Source organism: Neovison vison, chromosome 1, assembly GCF_020171115.1.
Source record: "Neovison vison isolate M4711 chromosome 1, ASM_NN_V1, whole genome shotgun sequence".
NCBI lineage: Eukaryota > Metazoa > Chordata > Mammalia > Carnivora > Mustelidae > Neogale > Neogale vison.
The window spans coordinates 129,318,605-129,333,502 of record NC_058091.1 but is presented as its reverse complement, the minus strand read 5'-3'; the positions used below and the strand labels follow the sequence as shown (position 1 = coordinate 129,333,502).

Here is a 14,898-nt window from a genome sequence, read left to right as displayed (position 1 = left end):
AATTTATATGGTCACTTAAATATGGTATAGTTGTTCTCATTCTAAATAAAGGAGCTATATACATTCATATTTTGATCAAAGGTTTTAGTTGAAAGTGTTAAAAAACAAAATTCAACTCAATAATTTGAGCATCACATTGGCTTTATTAAGCAGGTCATGAACCAGGTAGCATCCCATCTAACAAACTGAGAGATGCTCTGAGGAGTTGTATAAAATTGAAGATTTTTATAGGAAGGAGGTTGGGCCAAGAAGTTATTAGCAAAAGAAAAGAAAGGATTATTTCTGGCAAGGTCTCTTTCCTTTAAGGAGGAAAGAAAGGCAAGGTCTCTTTCCTTTAAGGATAATCTGCAGGATAGGAGGCCTTATCCTGCAGATTATCTCATCTGCCTTTGGCGGTATAGTGCAGAAAGGATGGAGAAGGCCCAAGCGACAGGTTTCCTAATTGGTACTGACCAGAAAATTCCAGATTGATTTGCTTAAAATTCCACTCCTAGAGAGGCTGACATTGCAATTAAGTCTTGGTTTGTCGTCCTGGGGGTTAGTGACTCCACCTTGGGTCTCCGGTTTTCTTCTTAACAAAGGTATAAAAAAAAATGACAGGCTGAATTTATGAGAGAGATATATTGCTAGATCAATCCATTTTAATATAGCAGTAGATTTTTTAAAAAATTTATTTATTTATTTTACCAAAACGACAAAGTGGCCCTGACAACTGCTCCTGCAGATAATTTCTAAGCAATGTTTTTTTTGAAATGTAGCTTCTGGAAAATCCACTTATGATGGACTGTTGGAGAGAGTTAAGGAATGGACTGGCTCAATGCTTTGCCCTGTTGCCAATGCCAGAACATAAAGCACGGGGTCTGGCCCATACCAGATGCCCGTGTGTGTGTGTGTGTGTGTGTGTGTGTGTGTGTGTACCATATGCATGCCCACTTGCTGACTAGGGCTGCAGCAAACCTGAACTGAGGGAAGAAGATGATGCCAAACAGGCTTAAATTTAGACATGGTCTCTTTCTGGCAGTTTTAGGGATAAAAAGTTTTGCATATTTATGCCTTAATTATGCAGACCTACTTTCAGGGGTACCTTTGGCTCAACTTGATATGCAGACCCGGACAGCACCAAGCACTTTTTTCCTCTATCCTTCACGGTATTTGTTTCTTTAGCTTTAAGCGAAATTGTTTATCCAAAGGAAATATGCCCTTTGCAATAAGTTGGCCTACAGCAAGCACTCTTGAAGGGACTTTATTCTCCCGGTTTCACAGCCCCACTCCCAACCCCATCGACTGTATTCTAGAAAACCTCCGGTTCACAAAATGTCAAAGGTGAAAACAGTCTTGGAAATCACATCATAGTCCCATCTCCGTTTTTTGTTTTTGTTTTTGTTTTGTTTTGTTTTCCAAATCAGGAAACGGACACCAGAGAAGCATGGGTACCAATCCTGGTCATGCCAATACTGACAACGCAAGGCCGAGGATCTGGACTTCCCCGCTCTCGTTCACCGCTCTCTCCCCTCAAATATGTACAGTGGACTTTTCGAATTAAAGAAAAAAAAAAAAAGAGGAGGAAATGCTGTCCAGTGCCACTTTCAACCATAGATATCGCCCCCAACGTTTCCAAATAGCGTGCGTGGGCAACCATGGAATTCATTAGTCGTTAATTAAGGAACTAGAAAGACCCAACCTTCGCATGGAACGACCGGTAATTTTAAAAGGATTTTAAAAGCAAAACAAAACAACAACAACAAAAAAACCACTGTTAGCATCTGCTTTCAACCTTACGTGCAGTACTAACTCTGCTCTCTCACTTCTCCACTTTCAAAGCGACCCACGCCAGCGACGGAGGCTGGGCGCCAGGGGAGGAAAGTGAAGAGGGGAAGGCCAGCTGGGGTTCCGGGGTGGCGCCCACCGACGACTGACCCGGGAGCCCCAAGCCGGGCGGCTGTGCGCAGGCGCGCGGGTCGGCTGGCGGCAGCCCGCCCGCACCCCGCTTCACTCTGCTTTATTTAGTACTTTAGCGCAGCCTCCTCCCACACGTCCAACGCCCCAAGTTCAGGATGACAGGGGATGGGACCTGGAGAGGGGGAAAATCCCAGGGCATCCTCTGAAAACGAGTTTTGGAAGATTCGCGGTTTGTGGGTGAGCAGGAGGAAAGCACGGAGGTGAGGGGCAAAAAATTAAAGCGCCCCCAGCTGGGTTTCCGCAAAAGTCTCGAGAGAGGCAGGGATGCTGCTGCTAACCGCAGGCGGGAGAGCCGAACGCTGGGCTGGCGGAACGCGCGGGACCCCGCGGGGCGGGGCGGGACTGTGGGCGGGGCCTGCTGCCCCTCCCTGGAGACCCCGCCCCTCGGACCAACCTCCCTCCTTGTCATTGGAGAGCGCCGGGGGCGGGTCCGAGGGACACCCCCACTCTCGCCACCGGCCCCCGCCCCGCCCCCTGCCCGCCTACGCCTTCGGACGTTCCAGGAGACTCTGAGCACGGGGAAAGGAAACACCGGGGCTGCCACAGAGCCCCTGGACTTTAGAAAGGTGGGCCCCCAGCCACCCAACCCGCCGGCCTGGTGATGTCACCAGAGGTGGAGCTACATGGCTCCGCCCCCGGAGCCGGGGCCAGTGCCCCCACCTCCGGGTCTGCGACTCCCGCGGGACGCGGGGAAGCGGCCGCCCTGTGCTGAGGCTCCACGTCACAAAGTGCTGCAGTCAGAACCCCGCACTCCCCTTCAGACCCTCACTCTCCACAGCACCCCTCTTCTTTTGCCCCTTTCTCTGACTTTGAATCTGCAAATGTCTGAGAGAGTGTGGGGACCCTGAGATGGGAGCGCAGATGGCACGCTGCCTGAAGAAGTAAATTCGATTCGATAGCTCTTTAATCCGTTTGCGTTTCTACTGACTATTTAATATTTCGATATGTTCCCGTGTATTTTTGAAAGATTTGGGGGGCGTCTTTTTCTTTTCTTTTTTCTTTTTTTTGTTTTTGTTTTTGTTTGTTTGTTTTCTGTCTTTTGGTTTTTGTTTTCTCTCTTCAGGGACTTAAATTTGGCTGATGCTGCCTTTAGCTTTCGATTTAAAAAACTAGGATTTAGTCATCTTTTCTTGCAGAAGGGAAAGAAACCAAAGCCTAACGGCCTTTAGAAAGGAAATAGCCCTGTTTGTTTTTCATTCTTAACTCAAGTGGTCGTCGTTCGCACCTGGCACCGAGCATACACGCAGCTGCAGAAGCACTCCGTTGCAGAGCAGGCTGCGTCTACACAGGGTCTGCGCCTGAGCATCAAAAGACAGTGCAGGTGTATGTGAAGGCGGGCGTGCGTGTGCGTACGTGATGTGCGTGTGTGCGTGTGTGTACGTGTGTGTATCCTCAACAAATAACCCCAAGAGGCGCATCGGGATCAGAAAGAGCCCCGCATTCTATCAATGGCCTAGGAAATTTTCCTAAAGCTCTGAGAGTTAGTAAATCTCCAGTATCCGAAAATCATCTTTGCAGAGGCTCGTTTCTCCGTGCTCTCCTGTCCCCCAAAACAGTTGTCGCTGTGTCTCGTGAGTCGGCCTCTTGCCGGCTGGGGCGTCCCAAGTGGTGAAATTCGCAGAGGGCAAACGGTGTATATTTCAGGGGCCCCACGAGTGCGGACCAAACCCCCGGGGCCTGGGCGTGTGCCGCGCGTGTGCGCGCGCTCCCGTGCAGTGTGAGCAGGCGGGCACGGGGGCGCTCTGCTTGCGGGCGTGCGCGAGTGTGTGCGTGAGTGTGTGCTCACGCGCTCTAGGCTAAGCCCAGAGCTCAGCTACTGGGTTGGAGAGAAAGTGGGTAGGCAAGTGCAGGAGGCAGGGGGCTGAGGGGGGATGTCGAATTGATAGAACTGCTTTAACTGTCTTCCCTCTCGGGTTCGCGCTGATTTAAACCCCACTGCAACGTAGGGATAGGGGGCTGGATTCTCTTTTGAGCTGATGGTAGAGGGGGGAGCAAGTTGAAATAACCGAGTGGGCGCGCCAGGACTCCCCGGCTGCAGGCGGGGAGGGGAGAGGGAGCCCCTGTTCCGCGCAGGGAGGAGGCGGGGTTTGGGGGCCCCGGGAACAGCGAGGAGGCGGGGGTGGCCGCGGGGACGGGGAAGTGGTCACCCCCGGGAGGCGAGAATTCGTTTGGATCACACATTAATTGGAGATATCTGATTAATTCCAGCTTCTGATGACTATAAATGGCGATTCTCTACCAAGGTGTCTTTATTTAAAAAAAAAAAAAATCATTCCGTGTCATCCCCCACGTCAGGCCTGCTCGTGGGCGTGAGGCTGTACTTCCTCCGCCCCCTCCTAATGGAGTGAACCATTCCCAGCTCTTCCCCCCTCTCTCTCTCTCTCTCTCTCTCAGCCTCTCTCTCTCTCTTTCTCTCTCTCTCTTCCTCGCTCCCTCTCTTTCTCTCCTCCCTCTGCCTTCCCCGTGCATAAAGTCTCCGTCGCTCTTGGAACTTGTTGGCAATGCCTATTTTTCAGCTTTCCCCCGCGTTCTCTAAACTAACTATTTAAAGGTCTGCGGTCGCAAATGGTTTGACTAAACGTAGGATGGGACTTAAGTTGAACGGCAGATATATTTCACTGATCCTCGCGGTGCAAATAGGTAAGTGGCCGCCCGGCCGGGCTTGCGGATTGTGACAGGCGGTAGCCGGCCCGGTCCGAGGCGCCCAGGGGGACCGACTGGCCCGGGGCTGCCTCGGGGTGCGGAGAAGCCGGCAAACCCCCAAGGGTGGGGGCATTGGTTCCTAGGGACTCGGGCGTCCCGAGTTGGTTTTTCTTAAAAAAAGAGAGAGAGAGAGACTCCAAACCTTTGCCAGGAAATGTATGCAGCTGGCCGTTTTCGGGAGGGGGCTTTCCCCCCCTTTTTCCCCCCAAAGCGCACATCCATTTTTGCTTCCTTTTCTCGGGTTAGACCAGGATTCCTGGGTTCTGGGGCAATGCATTGGCCCCTGCGATACGGCAAGGTATTATTTTGAAGGGTCGAAAGGTGAATGCAGGAACAAGATGGCTAGGCAGCTAGAATGGAAAGTTTATATGCAGAAAGCAAAGATATTTCGGGGCTCAGACTGCTGCATTTAGAACTTTGTCATTCTCCCGCCCCCCTACCCCCCATATCCTAGCTGCAGCGTTTGCACCGCGCACCGCAGACCCGGCTGGGGGGGGGGTGGTAAATTGAGAATGATAGGGAACCCCAGAGTACATATTTTAATATGCTTATCATTGAGGAGGTTGAATTCAGCCAATTATATGTGGATATCATTTTCTATGAATATTTGCCTGTTCATTTCCTTATAGGTATCCGAATTTTATATGTAGGAAAGGGTTAAGAAGTGTATGCTGTATGTCACGTTGGGGGTTTGGTTTGTTATTTTTGTTTGCTTGGGGTTAATTATGTCAGATTTACTTAGTCCCCATTTTATGTTAAGGAATGTTGAGTCCTAGTTACACTGTTTGGGGGTTTTTAAAAGTTCACGTTTTTCCATCCAGAATGAGGAAGACGTGATGGAAGGCAGCACTAGAAACCCCACTTCTTCAATGCAGGTTGGAGCATTAATTAACCTGACCTAAAAGTGAAAGTGAAGTAGATTATTAATAGAATGGACAAGAGAAAAAATAGAAACTCTTCAAAAGGGTTTTCTGGAGACCGAGGGAATTGTTGCCTCATATCATTTCAGGCTGTAGCATTCTTTACAGATAAACCCTTGCAGTATTTGGATTGGAGGATCCTTTAGGGAATGGGGCAGCAGAAAATATTTTTTCTCCATGAGAAATGTGGAGGAAACGGGGTTTGGAGTTATCTACACATTAAAATGGATTCTTTGCAGTGTTGTTTTTTAAAATGCATTTGACATGATTTTGTGTAGTGGTTTTGTTTTTATTTATTTATTTTTTGCATGAACATTACAGGAATTTTAGACTGTGTGCAGGATGTTGGCATTTTCCTTTAATTCTACGAATTGACTTGATTTTTTGAATCTGGTTCTTCTGAATCTTTGACATTAGTGCAAAGAGATTCAATAAAATTTAAAAATTATAATTGCAGAAAAACCCTTAAGTGTGAGAAGTAAGTGAATGTGGCATTTTGCAATTAGCCTGTACATTTTTGGAAAGCAAGATATAGCAGTTATTTTTGAAATAGGGTTTTAAGCGGAGCAGGTTCGGGGCTGTTTTCCTGGAGGGAAATAACCTTACTTTGGAGGGGTTTTTAAAAAGAGAGAGAGAAAGATTGTGCATGCGGGATACGCTTGGAACACATTAACCTCGACCGGAAAATGACCATTTGTTGGCTGTGGAATTGAAATTGAGCATGTTTGTTCCCGAATGTCTGCCCTTTCCCGCACCAGAGCCTCAATCTTTAATTCATGGCTGGGAGCTGTCCCAAATCATTGACATTTGGCAACAAAAGTGGGGGTTGGGAAGGGACGAGGAGATGGAGAGGATAGTGAACGCAAATGAAGACACGCGGGAGGAAGTTTGAAATGAATGAGAGGTCGAACGAATGAATGAACAGATGGAAAAGGCACAAGACGCAGACACGGGAGAGGAGAGGGAAGGAGCCCAGGTCGCCCGTCCGAGCCTCGCTGAAGCCCGGTTCAGGAAGGACAGCGAGGGTCGCACGGGCTGTGACCTGTTTAGCGGCATGAGCTTCAAAACACGTCCCGCGCGCAAGCTCCGGTCCTCCCACAGCGAACTAGAGACGAAGCAGTTATAGTTGAAAAAAAAAAAAAAGCAGAAATTTTCACGACTCCTTATTTTACACACGCACACACTCACACATGCGCGGTATGGAGGGTCTTCTCCAGCAGCTCCCGCAAAGATAACGTGACGGGAGCGCGTCCTGCCCCCGGCGAGCCCCAGTTCCACCGTTAAAATATTGCCAGTGCATCTTAGGGGCTACTTTTTTGCCACTGAGTTTTGGGGGTGGAGGTAAAGGGTAAGGAGAGAGGGGAGCTGGGTGGGGGAGGGGAAGAGGGACTGTATTTTACTCCGTTCCGGCGCTGCAAAGCTGCTTTGTGGCATGTTGTAGCGAAGGTTGTGTAGGGCTCGTTTCACTGTGACCGATTCTAGTAGAACGAAGATTCGTTTTTCTATCAGCGTTCTATTTGATATTGCAGTCGCAAGGGCTTTTATTATTTCTCGGGGGTGGGGGAGGGAGATTCATGAAGGTTTACGTATCTGCCCGAGCGGAGGTCGAAGTTAACCTCAGTCCCTTCCCCAGCGCTTCCCGTTCCGGATTAGAAAGCGCAAGGCCCGCCTTGCTCTTCCTGCCGCAATTTGCAAACGGGGAGCTCTCGGAGCCTGCAGGTTCGGTCACCTTCCCTCTTGTCTGCGTCTGGCCCGACTCTCGGGGACCAGCGGCTGGGGGTAGCGGGGGCAGTGAGGTGTATGGTCCTCTTCGGAGACATTCACACACAAGCCCTGGAGGCAAGAATCCTCCCCAGGAAGGAGCCTGCGCTCTGGGTCGTGGGTACTGGAGGCCGATTTTGATTCTGAGAAGATCGGCCTTTCCCTCTGCTCCCCGATCCCCAGCAGCGTGGATCAACGGTTCTTGCTCCCCTCCTGGCCCCTCTACGTGCTTCTGGCTGACCGCCTAGGAACGTTTAGCCTGTTTCGTTGGCCTAGGGATGGAGAGAAACGGCCTTGGCAGCCGCAGTCCGGCGCCGTGGGGTTTGACCGCCCCGAGGCCAGGAGAGAGGACTTCGGAGCCGCTCGGGTTACCTCCCTCCTCCCTTTCCCTTCCTCCCCTGGTCCCGGCCGCCATCCCGCCCCCCGCCCCGCCTCACCCGTTGTAAGGGACCCGGAGCTAGACGTCGGGAGCCCCCGGGTCGACTGCCAACCTGGGCCTTCAGGGTTGGGGCCTGGAGAGAAAAGGTCCCACCCGCTGCATGCGGATTGGTGGCTGGTTTTTCGGGGTGTGTGGGGAGCTGAGCCGCGGACTGAGTTTCACGGATCTGGCCCCCAGGAGGCAGCCCGGGGTACCTGTGCCAACACAGGTACTCTGCCCGGCCCCGAGTGCCCCGACCACTCGTTACCTCAGCCCAGTCTCTGGACGCCAAGGCTTCTCTTTCTCCAGTGGGGTGGGGAGGGTGAGTGCGACGATCTCACTCGGAACACATACCCCACGGTGGGCAGTCCGATTTATAATAAACAACCCATTTCGATGACTGCTGCTGGCTTCCAGAGACTTTATTAATTTAGTCATTCAGCAGTGTTTGCTGAGCACCCACCAAGCACGGGGAGCCCGCCCGAGGCTTTTTCGCAAGACGTGGCCAGAGGTTCAGCTCCGTGGCCCCCACGCGATCCCGCCTCCTCACCCCTTCGTCACCCCCGCACTCTGCTGCCATTACCCCCTCTGTCACCTCAGAAATGCAAGATTGCACTTCGAGAGCCAGGACGGACTTGCTGGGGAAGTGTTGGGAAACGAAGGAGGGAGTGAGGAGAAAGAGAGAAATAAAAGAGACGGGGGAGGTGAGAAGAGGGGGCGATGGAAACAGAAAAAGATGCAGAGCGAGATGCGAGAGGGAGCTGCAGGAAAGGAATGGCCTCGCCTCCCCCTCCCGCACCCGCTTGAGCGCAGACGGTCCGCACAAGTCTGTAGTTGGGGGCGGGTCAGTCACTCTTGGGCCACATCTTTCATTTACCTTTAACACTGGCGTCCCGCGAGGCTGGGCCACGAGTCGGGGGCTGGCGGGCCTCGGGGGCTGCCGGGCGGGGTCGCGACGCTGCTAACCAGTGTCCCCTCCTCCCCGCAGCATACCTGGTGCAGGCCGTGAGAGCAGCGGGCAAGTGCGATGCGGTCTTTAAGGGCTTTTCGGACTGTTTGCTCAAGCTGGGCGACAGCATGGCCAACTACCCGCAGGGCCTGGACGACAAGACGAACATCAAGACCGTGTGCACGTAAGTGTCCACTTTGGCCTGCTGGGTTTCTGTTCCGGGGGGCGCTGCTGAGGTCCGTGCGGGCTTGGCTGAGGGCCGGCGCTCTGAATTCCTCGCCAGCGCGAATCAGAGCGTGCTGGGCTGTGGGCTTCTCGACCTCAGGCCTCGGCCAGGGTCTGCACTGCCCAAAAGGGTCCTGTGGTCTTAGATGGGCAGGGGAGGACCCTCCCACGCAGGAGCGGGGCCCAGCCCAACGCATCCTCACCCGCAGGCACAGAGGCGCGGGCACTAGGCGCGCTGGAACCCAGAGCGAGGGCAGAAAACTGCTGGCGGTTCCCCGCTCTACTTTGAGGCAGTCTTCGTCTTTCCCCCCCCCCCCCTGCGTGCGTGAATGAGTGGACTGCCAAGTACTCTCCGAAGAAGAGTTGGTTTTGGTTTGCAGAGCGTTTTAGGAAATACCTCAGGTTTACATAAAGGAAAGGTCAATGTCAATCGTTTATTTTGTCCATTTCCTCTGATAAAACCCCGTTCTGCTACACACGAAGAACACTTGGGGGCAGGCTAGGGAGCGCGGGTCCCTCTTTCTCTTTCTAAGAGAGAGGCTGGAAGAATATTTTGTTTAGTGTCAATGATTTTGCCCAACAAAAGTATGTCATGGGCCTCCAGTGACCATCTCTCCTGAGTCTGTGGCAAATTAGTAGAGGTCTGGGCTAGCCACCCTCTTGTTCCCCCCACCTTCCTCTCTGCATTTGCTTGGTATCCCCAGGCCACAGGCAGGTAGGGACTAGGTACCTGGCCAGGTGCAGTGGATTTGCCCAGAGCTTGGCTGAAAAGCACTGCTCCCACTAGGAAAAAAGGTAACTAGCAGAGAGCCCTACTATGGTAGACCAGCAACATTTTAGCTACTGCAGACCTTAGCAGTACCTCTGTCCTCTATAATACACACACACACACACACACACACACACTTATTTTATTTTACTTTATTTTATTTTTCAAAAAAAAAAAAAGCTGTAACTCCCACCCCTCACCCAATTCTTGTCTTTACCAAAAAGCACAAGGCAAGAGGTGCTCCTTGGCTCCCACAGGTTGGTGAAACCATTTTCTGCACCATCCTTTGTATACAGTGAAGTCCTTTTTTCTCTAATTCCTGGGGAGGGAGCATTTATTTGTTTAAACAACGAGTAATTAAATGGGGGTCAATTTTGCTACACATTTTCCTAAGTACCCTGATATCCACCAAAAGCCGCAGCACCTAGGTAGCTGATACCTTCCAGCTATCAGAAAAGGGACAAAAGCCTGATCTGGGTTGCATACCCACCTACTTTAATTCCAAATGTCTGGTGAAAGGTAAGAATGTAGCTTTATGAAGATTGACAAAAGGTTAGATATAGATCAGCTCCCAAATCTTCTACTATTTGCTAGAATTCAGTTATTGCAAGTTATTTTAATTTTTTTGCAGGACTTGGTCCTGGAGGATAGAAGTATCCTCCCCCAACCCCCTGCCCACCCCATCTTCCAGAGGCTGGAGGCCATTGCTGGGTCTGGGCTTCCACTTCATTAATGATTCTGGTTGCTCAACACTCTGCTGAAACCCACTGCCTCTCAGTACCATGTGGATATCTGTCCTTTATCACCATACTCCTCTTCCAGGAGGGTCCTGTCTCCCTCTGGGCATGCATAAAGAAAGAGGAGCTTTAGACATCCTTTGGGAGGTGCAATGACAGCAAGAGAGCTTTCCCTCCGCCTCTTGGTTTCTCTAAATCTTGCTGTTTATTATGAAGTGAGGAACCTGGAAGCCCTGTGCTCCAGGCTCCCCCGTCCTCATAAATTAGAGACTCACAAAGGTCGTTAGAAAATAGCCAGAGCTCAAGGCAATTAAACAAGCATTTATATCTCTGCTATTAGCCAGAGGATGGGGTGGGAGTGCAAACAAGAATAAATCAAACATGGTGCTTGCCTTCAACGCACTTACAGTCCAGGCTAGCGAGCAGAAGGGAGGGACAGGAGAAAATACAACCAAATTGCATGGAAGGCGATCGCTAGTGACCTGGCGCTACAGGCCCGGGTGAAGTGGGAGCCAGCCCAGCTCGGAGTTACCGAGACGCACGGATCGACCCAGCACCGAAAGGAGACAGCGCCCCAGGAATCGATCACGGGTTGGAATTATATTTAGTCTCGGGATCTATTTTGGGTTTTCGGAAGAAAGGGGGACAATAATGAAAAAGGACAGGTTGGTTGAAGGTTGTGGGGGCGGGGCTAGCAGCTGAGCCCAAGGGGGAGGAAGTGCCTGGGGAAGAAGGCTCGGGGCCTCGGGAAGAGGCGAGGAGAGAGGGAGAGAGGAGGAGAGCGGGGTCCCTGGAAGGCTGGCGGAGGGTACCGCGGCGGCACCGGAGTCCCGTCCTGGGGGGCTGCACACCATACCCGGAAGGCCGTGGGGAGGAGGCTTCCTGGGGCCCAAGCCCAAGAAGGACTCCGGAGGGGGAGAAGAGGAGGGACCGAGCGTGCAGGCCCGGGAGCACTGGGATTTGCAAAAACAGAAGGTGGCTACAGGCTGGCCCCAGGGCACCGACACTCACCGACTCGGGGAGGGGAGAGGCAGGCAGGAGTCTCCGGACCAAATCTGAGCTCGGGGACTGTGGAGAGCGAGGCCAGGGGTCACGGAGGGCCGAAGAGGAAGGGGGAGGAAGAGGAAGAGGAAGTGAGGAATTCAACAGAGGAAAACCGAGGGGAGGGAAAAGGAGGAAGACAAAGAAGGGAAGAGGAAGGAATGGGAAAATCGGAGAACGGGAAACAAAAGGAAGGGAGGAGGGAGAGTGCGGGCGAAGGCGAGGGAGTACCGCAGCGAGGAGGGGGGGTGGGACACAGAAGGGACGAGGGGGAGGAGAAAGTGAGAAGCCAAGAGGGGAGGGCCTTGCTCTGAGCAAGTAACCCATCTTGCTAGCTAAGAGGCATTAATGGGCGGCAGCTTGCAAGGCTTAGCACTGTTTTCCTAGCTTTCCCCGAGGAGGACGAGCAATCTGTCTGCGCAGGCCGAGGTGCCAGCGCGGCGCTGCGGGTGCGGCCCGGCTCCCGGCTGCCGGGTCCCCGCCCGGGAGCGGGAAAGAGAAACCAGACGCCGCCGGGGGCGGCCTCTGCCCTCGGACGTCAGCTTCCAGGGTGGGCCGAGGTCTGGAGAAAGCAAGCCTAGCTCTACCCCGGCGCTGGGCGTGTGGGGAGGAGGTGGGGGGTGTCTCCCGCAGAGGTTTGCGGAGGCCGCGGGGTAGAGGCGGTGGGGGTGGGGAGGAGGCGCAGGGGTGCAGGACCGGGTCCTCCCCGCGCCCAAAGTCAACCTGTTTCTTCCGTTTTGTTCTGTTCCTCGCCAGATACTGGGAGGATTTCCACAGCTGCACGGTCACAGCCCTTACGGATTGCCAGGAAGGGGCGAAAGATATGTGGGATAAACTGAGAAAAGAATCCAAAAACCTCAACATCCAAGGCAGCTTATTCGAACTCTGCGGCAGCGGCAACGGGGCGGCAGGGTCCCTGCTCCCGACGCTCCCCGTGCTCCTGATGTCTCTCTCGGCAGCTTTAGCGACTTGGCTTTCCTTCTGAGCGCGGGGCCGGCTCCCCCCGCGCGCCCACCCACATTCACTCCATGCTCCCGGAAATCGAGAGGAAGATCCATTCGTTCTTTGGGGACGTTGTGATTCTCTGTGATGCTGAAAACACTCATATAGGATTGTGGGAAATCCTGATTCTCCTTTTGATTTCGTTTGATTCCTTGTGTTTTATTTGCCAAATGTTACCAATCAGTGAGCAAGCAAGCACAGCCAAAATCGGACCTCAGCTTTAGTCCGTCTTCACACAAAAATAAGAAAACGGAAAACCCACCCCATTTTTTTTTAATTTTTAATTTTTATTTTTTGGCACAAGAATCTCAGGAACGGCCCTGGGCCACCTACTATATTAATCATGTTAATACATGACAAATGATGGGCTCCTCCTAATAGGAAAGAGAGGAGAGGAGAAGGCCAGGGGAATGAATTCAAGAGAGATGTCCACGAGGAAAGCATATGGTGAATAATTCACGCTCACGTCTTTCTTCCACAGTATCTTGTTTTGATCATTTCCACTGCACATTTCTCCTCGAGGAAAGTGAAAGGACAGATTGTTGGCTTTGTGGTTTAAGGATAGGAGGGAGAGAGGGAAGGGATTGAGGAAATCTCGGGTGTCTAGGTAAAGGCTTCCAGAAGAATCGCTGCTAAAGTCACTGAGAGGTTAAGCTTTACCTGCTGTTGTCGATGCATCTTTCCAAGTCCACTGCCTTTATTTTCCCTCTTGTTTTAGCTGTTACACATACAGTAATACCTGAATATCCAACGGTATAGATCACAAGGGGGGGTGTTAAATGTTAATCTAAAATATAGTTAAAAAAAGATTTTGACATAAAAGAGCCTTGATTTTAAAAAAGAGAGAGAGAGATGTAATTTAAAAAGTTTATTATAAATTAAATTCAGCAAAAAAAGATTTGCTACAAAGTATAGAGAAGTATAAAATAAAAGTTATTGTTTGAAATGGGGGTGTCATTTGTTTCCTGCCCCAAGCCTCCTTTCTTGATCCAGTGCCCGGGGTTTCCGTAGGGACACGGGACGCTGGAGTATACAAGCACCTGTTCGCCAGCCAGTAGATAACCTGTCATCTTCAAGCAGACCCTCTTTAACTAGGTCACTTTGCCAGTTTTCTGAAATCGTGTTTACTTGAAGAGAAAGAGGACGTTGTATTTTCAATAAATAAAAAGCAGAGATCTTTTGTAGGTGAGGATTCGGGCAGGTTGGGCTTGCGCGAGAAAACACACGCAGACCCAAGGCCAGTGCCCAGCCTGCGGCCCCCGCCCCAGGCGGGTCGGAGCCCTAACCACGATCGGTGCAGGCCGAGTCCTAACCACGATTCGCCTCTTCCTCTGCGGTGGCCAGAGGCAGCTTGCGAACGAACCGCCATTAAGGGCTCTAGCAGAGGGGCAGAGGAGAGGCTGTGGTCCCTGGCAGGGATCAGGTGAATCCTTTCATAATTAATAAGACAGCTCAGCTGAAATGGCGAGGAGACGGGGCCCTATTGATCTGGCAGACGAGCTGCTTCCACCTCTCCTATTTATAGGCCCCGCATGGCCTTACGGAGAGGTAAACATTCGAGAGTAATCACGGGCCGAGGAGACCGGGGTCCAAGGCCGCCGGAACTGGAGCAGGCTGGGGGAGGGAGAACTGGGCGTCTGTCTCTGGGTTCAAGGAAATCGAAATCTGATTTCTAGGAGAAGGTGCCGGGGGGGAGGGCGGCAGAGGGAGCTGCGGCGGGGGGGGGAGGGCGGGGTCTCGCGGGGTGGGGATGGAGGTCAGGTGCGGCGAGGCCCGGGAGGCTGCGGCGGGTTCCCGCGCCGCGGAGCGAGCCGGCCGCCGCCGGGAGGGTGCGCGGCGGCTCTGAAATGTAATGTGTAAACAATCGCTAGAGTAACAGTTCATAAATCAAACCCAGTAGGTCGCAGCCCAATCTGCATTCCCCCCACGGATTGAATTCCAGCAACACATGCGTCCCTGCGCCCCGAGCGCTAGAACCTGCCCGGATTCTTAATGGCAGCATATATTACCGCGGCCGGTTCACGCACGCGCCGCGCCGGGCCACTCCTGGGAATACTTTCACCCGCCACCTTCTACCCAGGCCCTCCTCCGCCGATCCCCTATTCTCAGCCAAAAGCAAAGGAGATCCCGCCTGCCTGCGCGGAATGGTCACCCACAGGGAACGGTGGTTGTTTTGGAAAATAGCGTTTGGTTTTGATCATTTCGTTTCAGGGGTTATTTTCGGTCCAAGTAGAGGTAGGATGATTCTAACCCAAGCGCAATCCCTGGAATTCAAATTAAAATGTCTGAGCCTGTTTTAAATACGAATCTATTTAATGAGGGGGAGGAGAACAGGGAAAAGAGGGAGGGTCTTCTATCATTTTTTTTCTTTTCTCTCTCTCTTTTTTTTTTTTTTTCCTTTGCCTAGAGTGCTC

At 52.1% G+C, this 14,898-nt stretch overlaps 1 protein-coding gene across 2 annotated transcripts; it reads left to right on the top strand.

The window, feature by feature from the left end:
* The first annotated feature begins 4,067 nt into the window (after positions 1 to 4,067).
* Positions 4,068 to 13,430, top strand: NRN1 (neuritin 1). Of its 2 annotated transcripts, none has more exons than XM_044258383.1 (3): positions 4,068 to 4,599; positions 8,750 to 8,894; positions 12,239 to 13,430. In XM_044258383.1, exons 1-3 carry the CDS (start codon positions 4,545 to 4,547, stop codon positions 12,465 to 12,467), a joined length of 429 nt encoding a protein of 142 aa, XP_044114318.1. In that variant the 5' UTR covers positions 4,068 to 4,544; the 3' UTR covers positions 12,468 to 13,430. The 2 variants fall into 2 exon arrangements, with proteins under 2 accessions (XP_044114318.1, XP_044114309.1); XM_044258374.1 differs by lacking the exon at positions 4,068 to 4,599 and adding an exon at positions 7,157 to 7,301.
* Positions 13,431 to 14,898: the final 1,468 nt, after the last annotated feature.

Bases quoted from the DNA above. Each gene is read 5' to 3' on its own strand.
- NRN1 (XM_044258374.1), top strand. From the start codon at position 7,157: ATGAAGGTTTACGTATCTGCCCGAGCGGAGGTCGAAGTTAACCTCAGT. The intron at 7,302-8,749 runs GTTCGGTCACCT...TCCTCCCCGCAG, and splicing joins GGAGCTCTCGGAGCCTGCAG to CATACCTGGTGCAGGCCGTG. The intron at 8,895-12,238 runs GTAAGTGTCCAC...GTTCCTCGCCAG, and splicing joins AACATCAAGACCGTGTGCAC to ATACTGGGAGGATTTCCACA.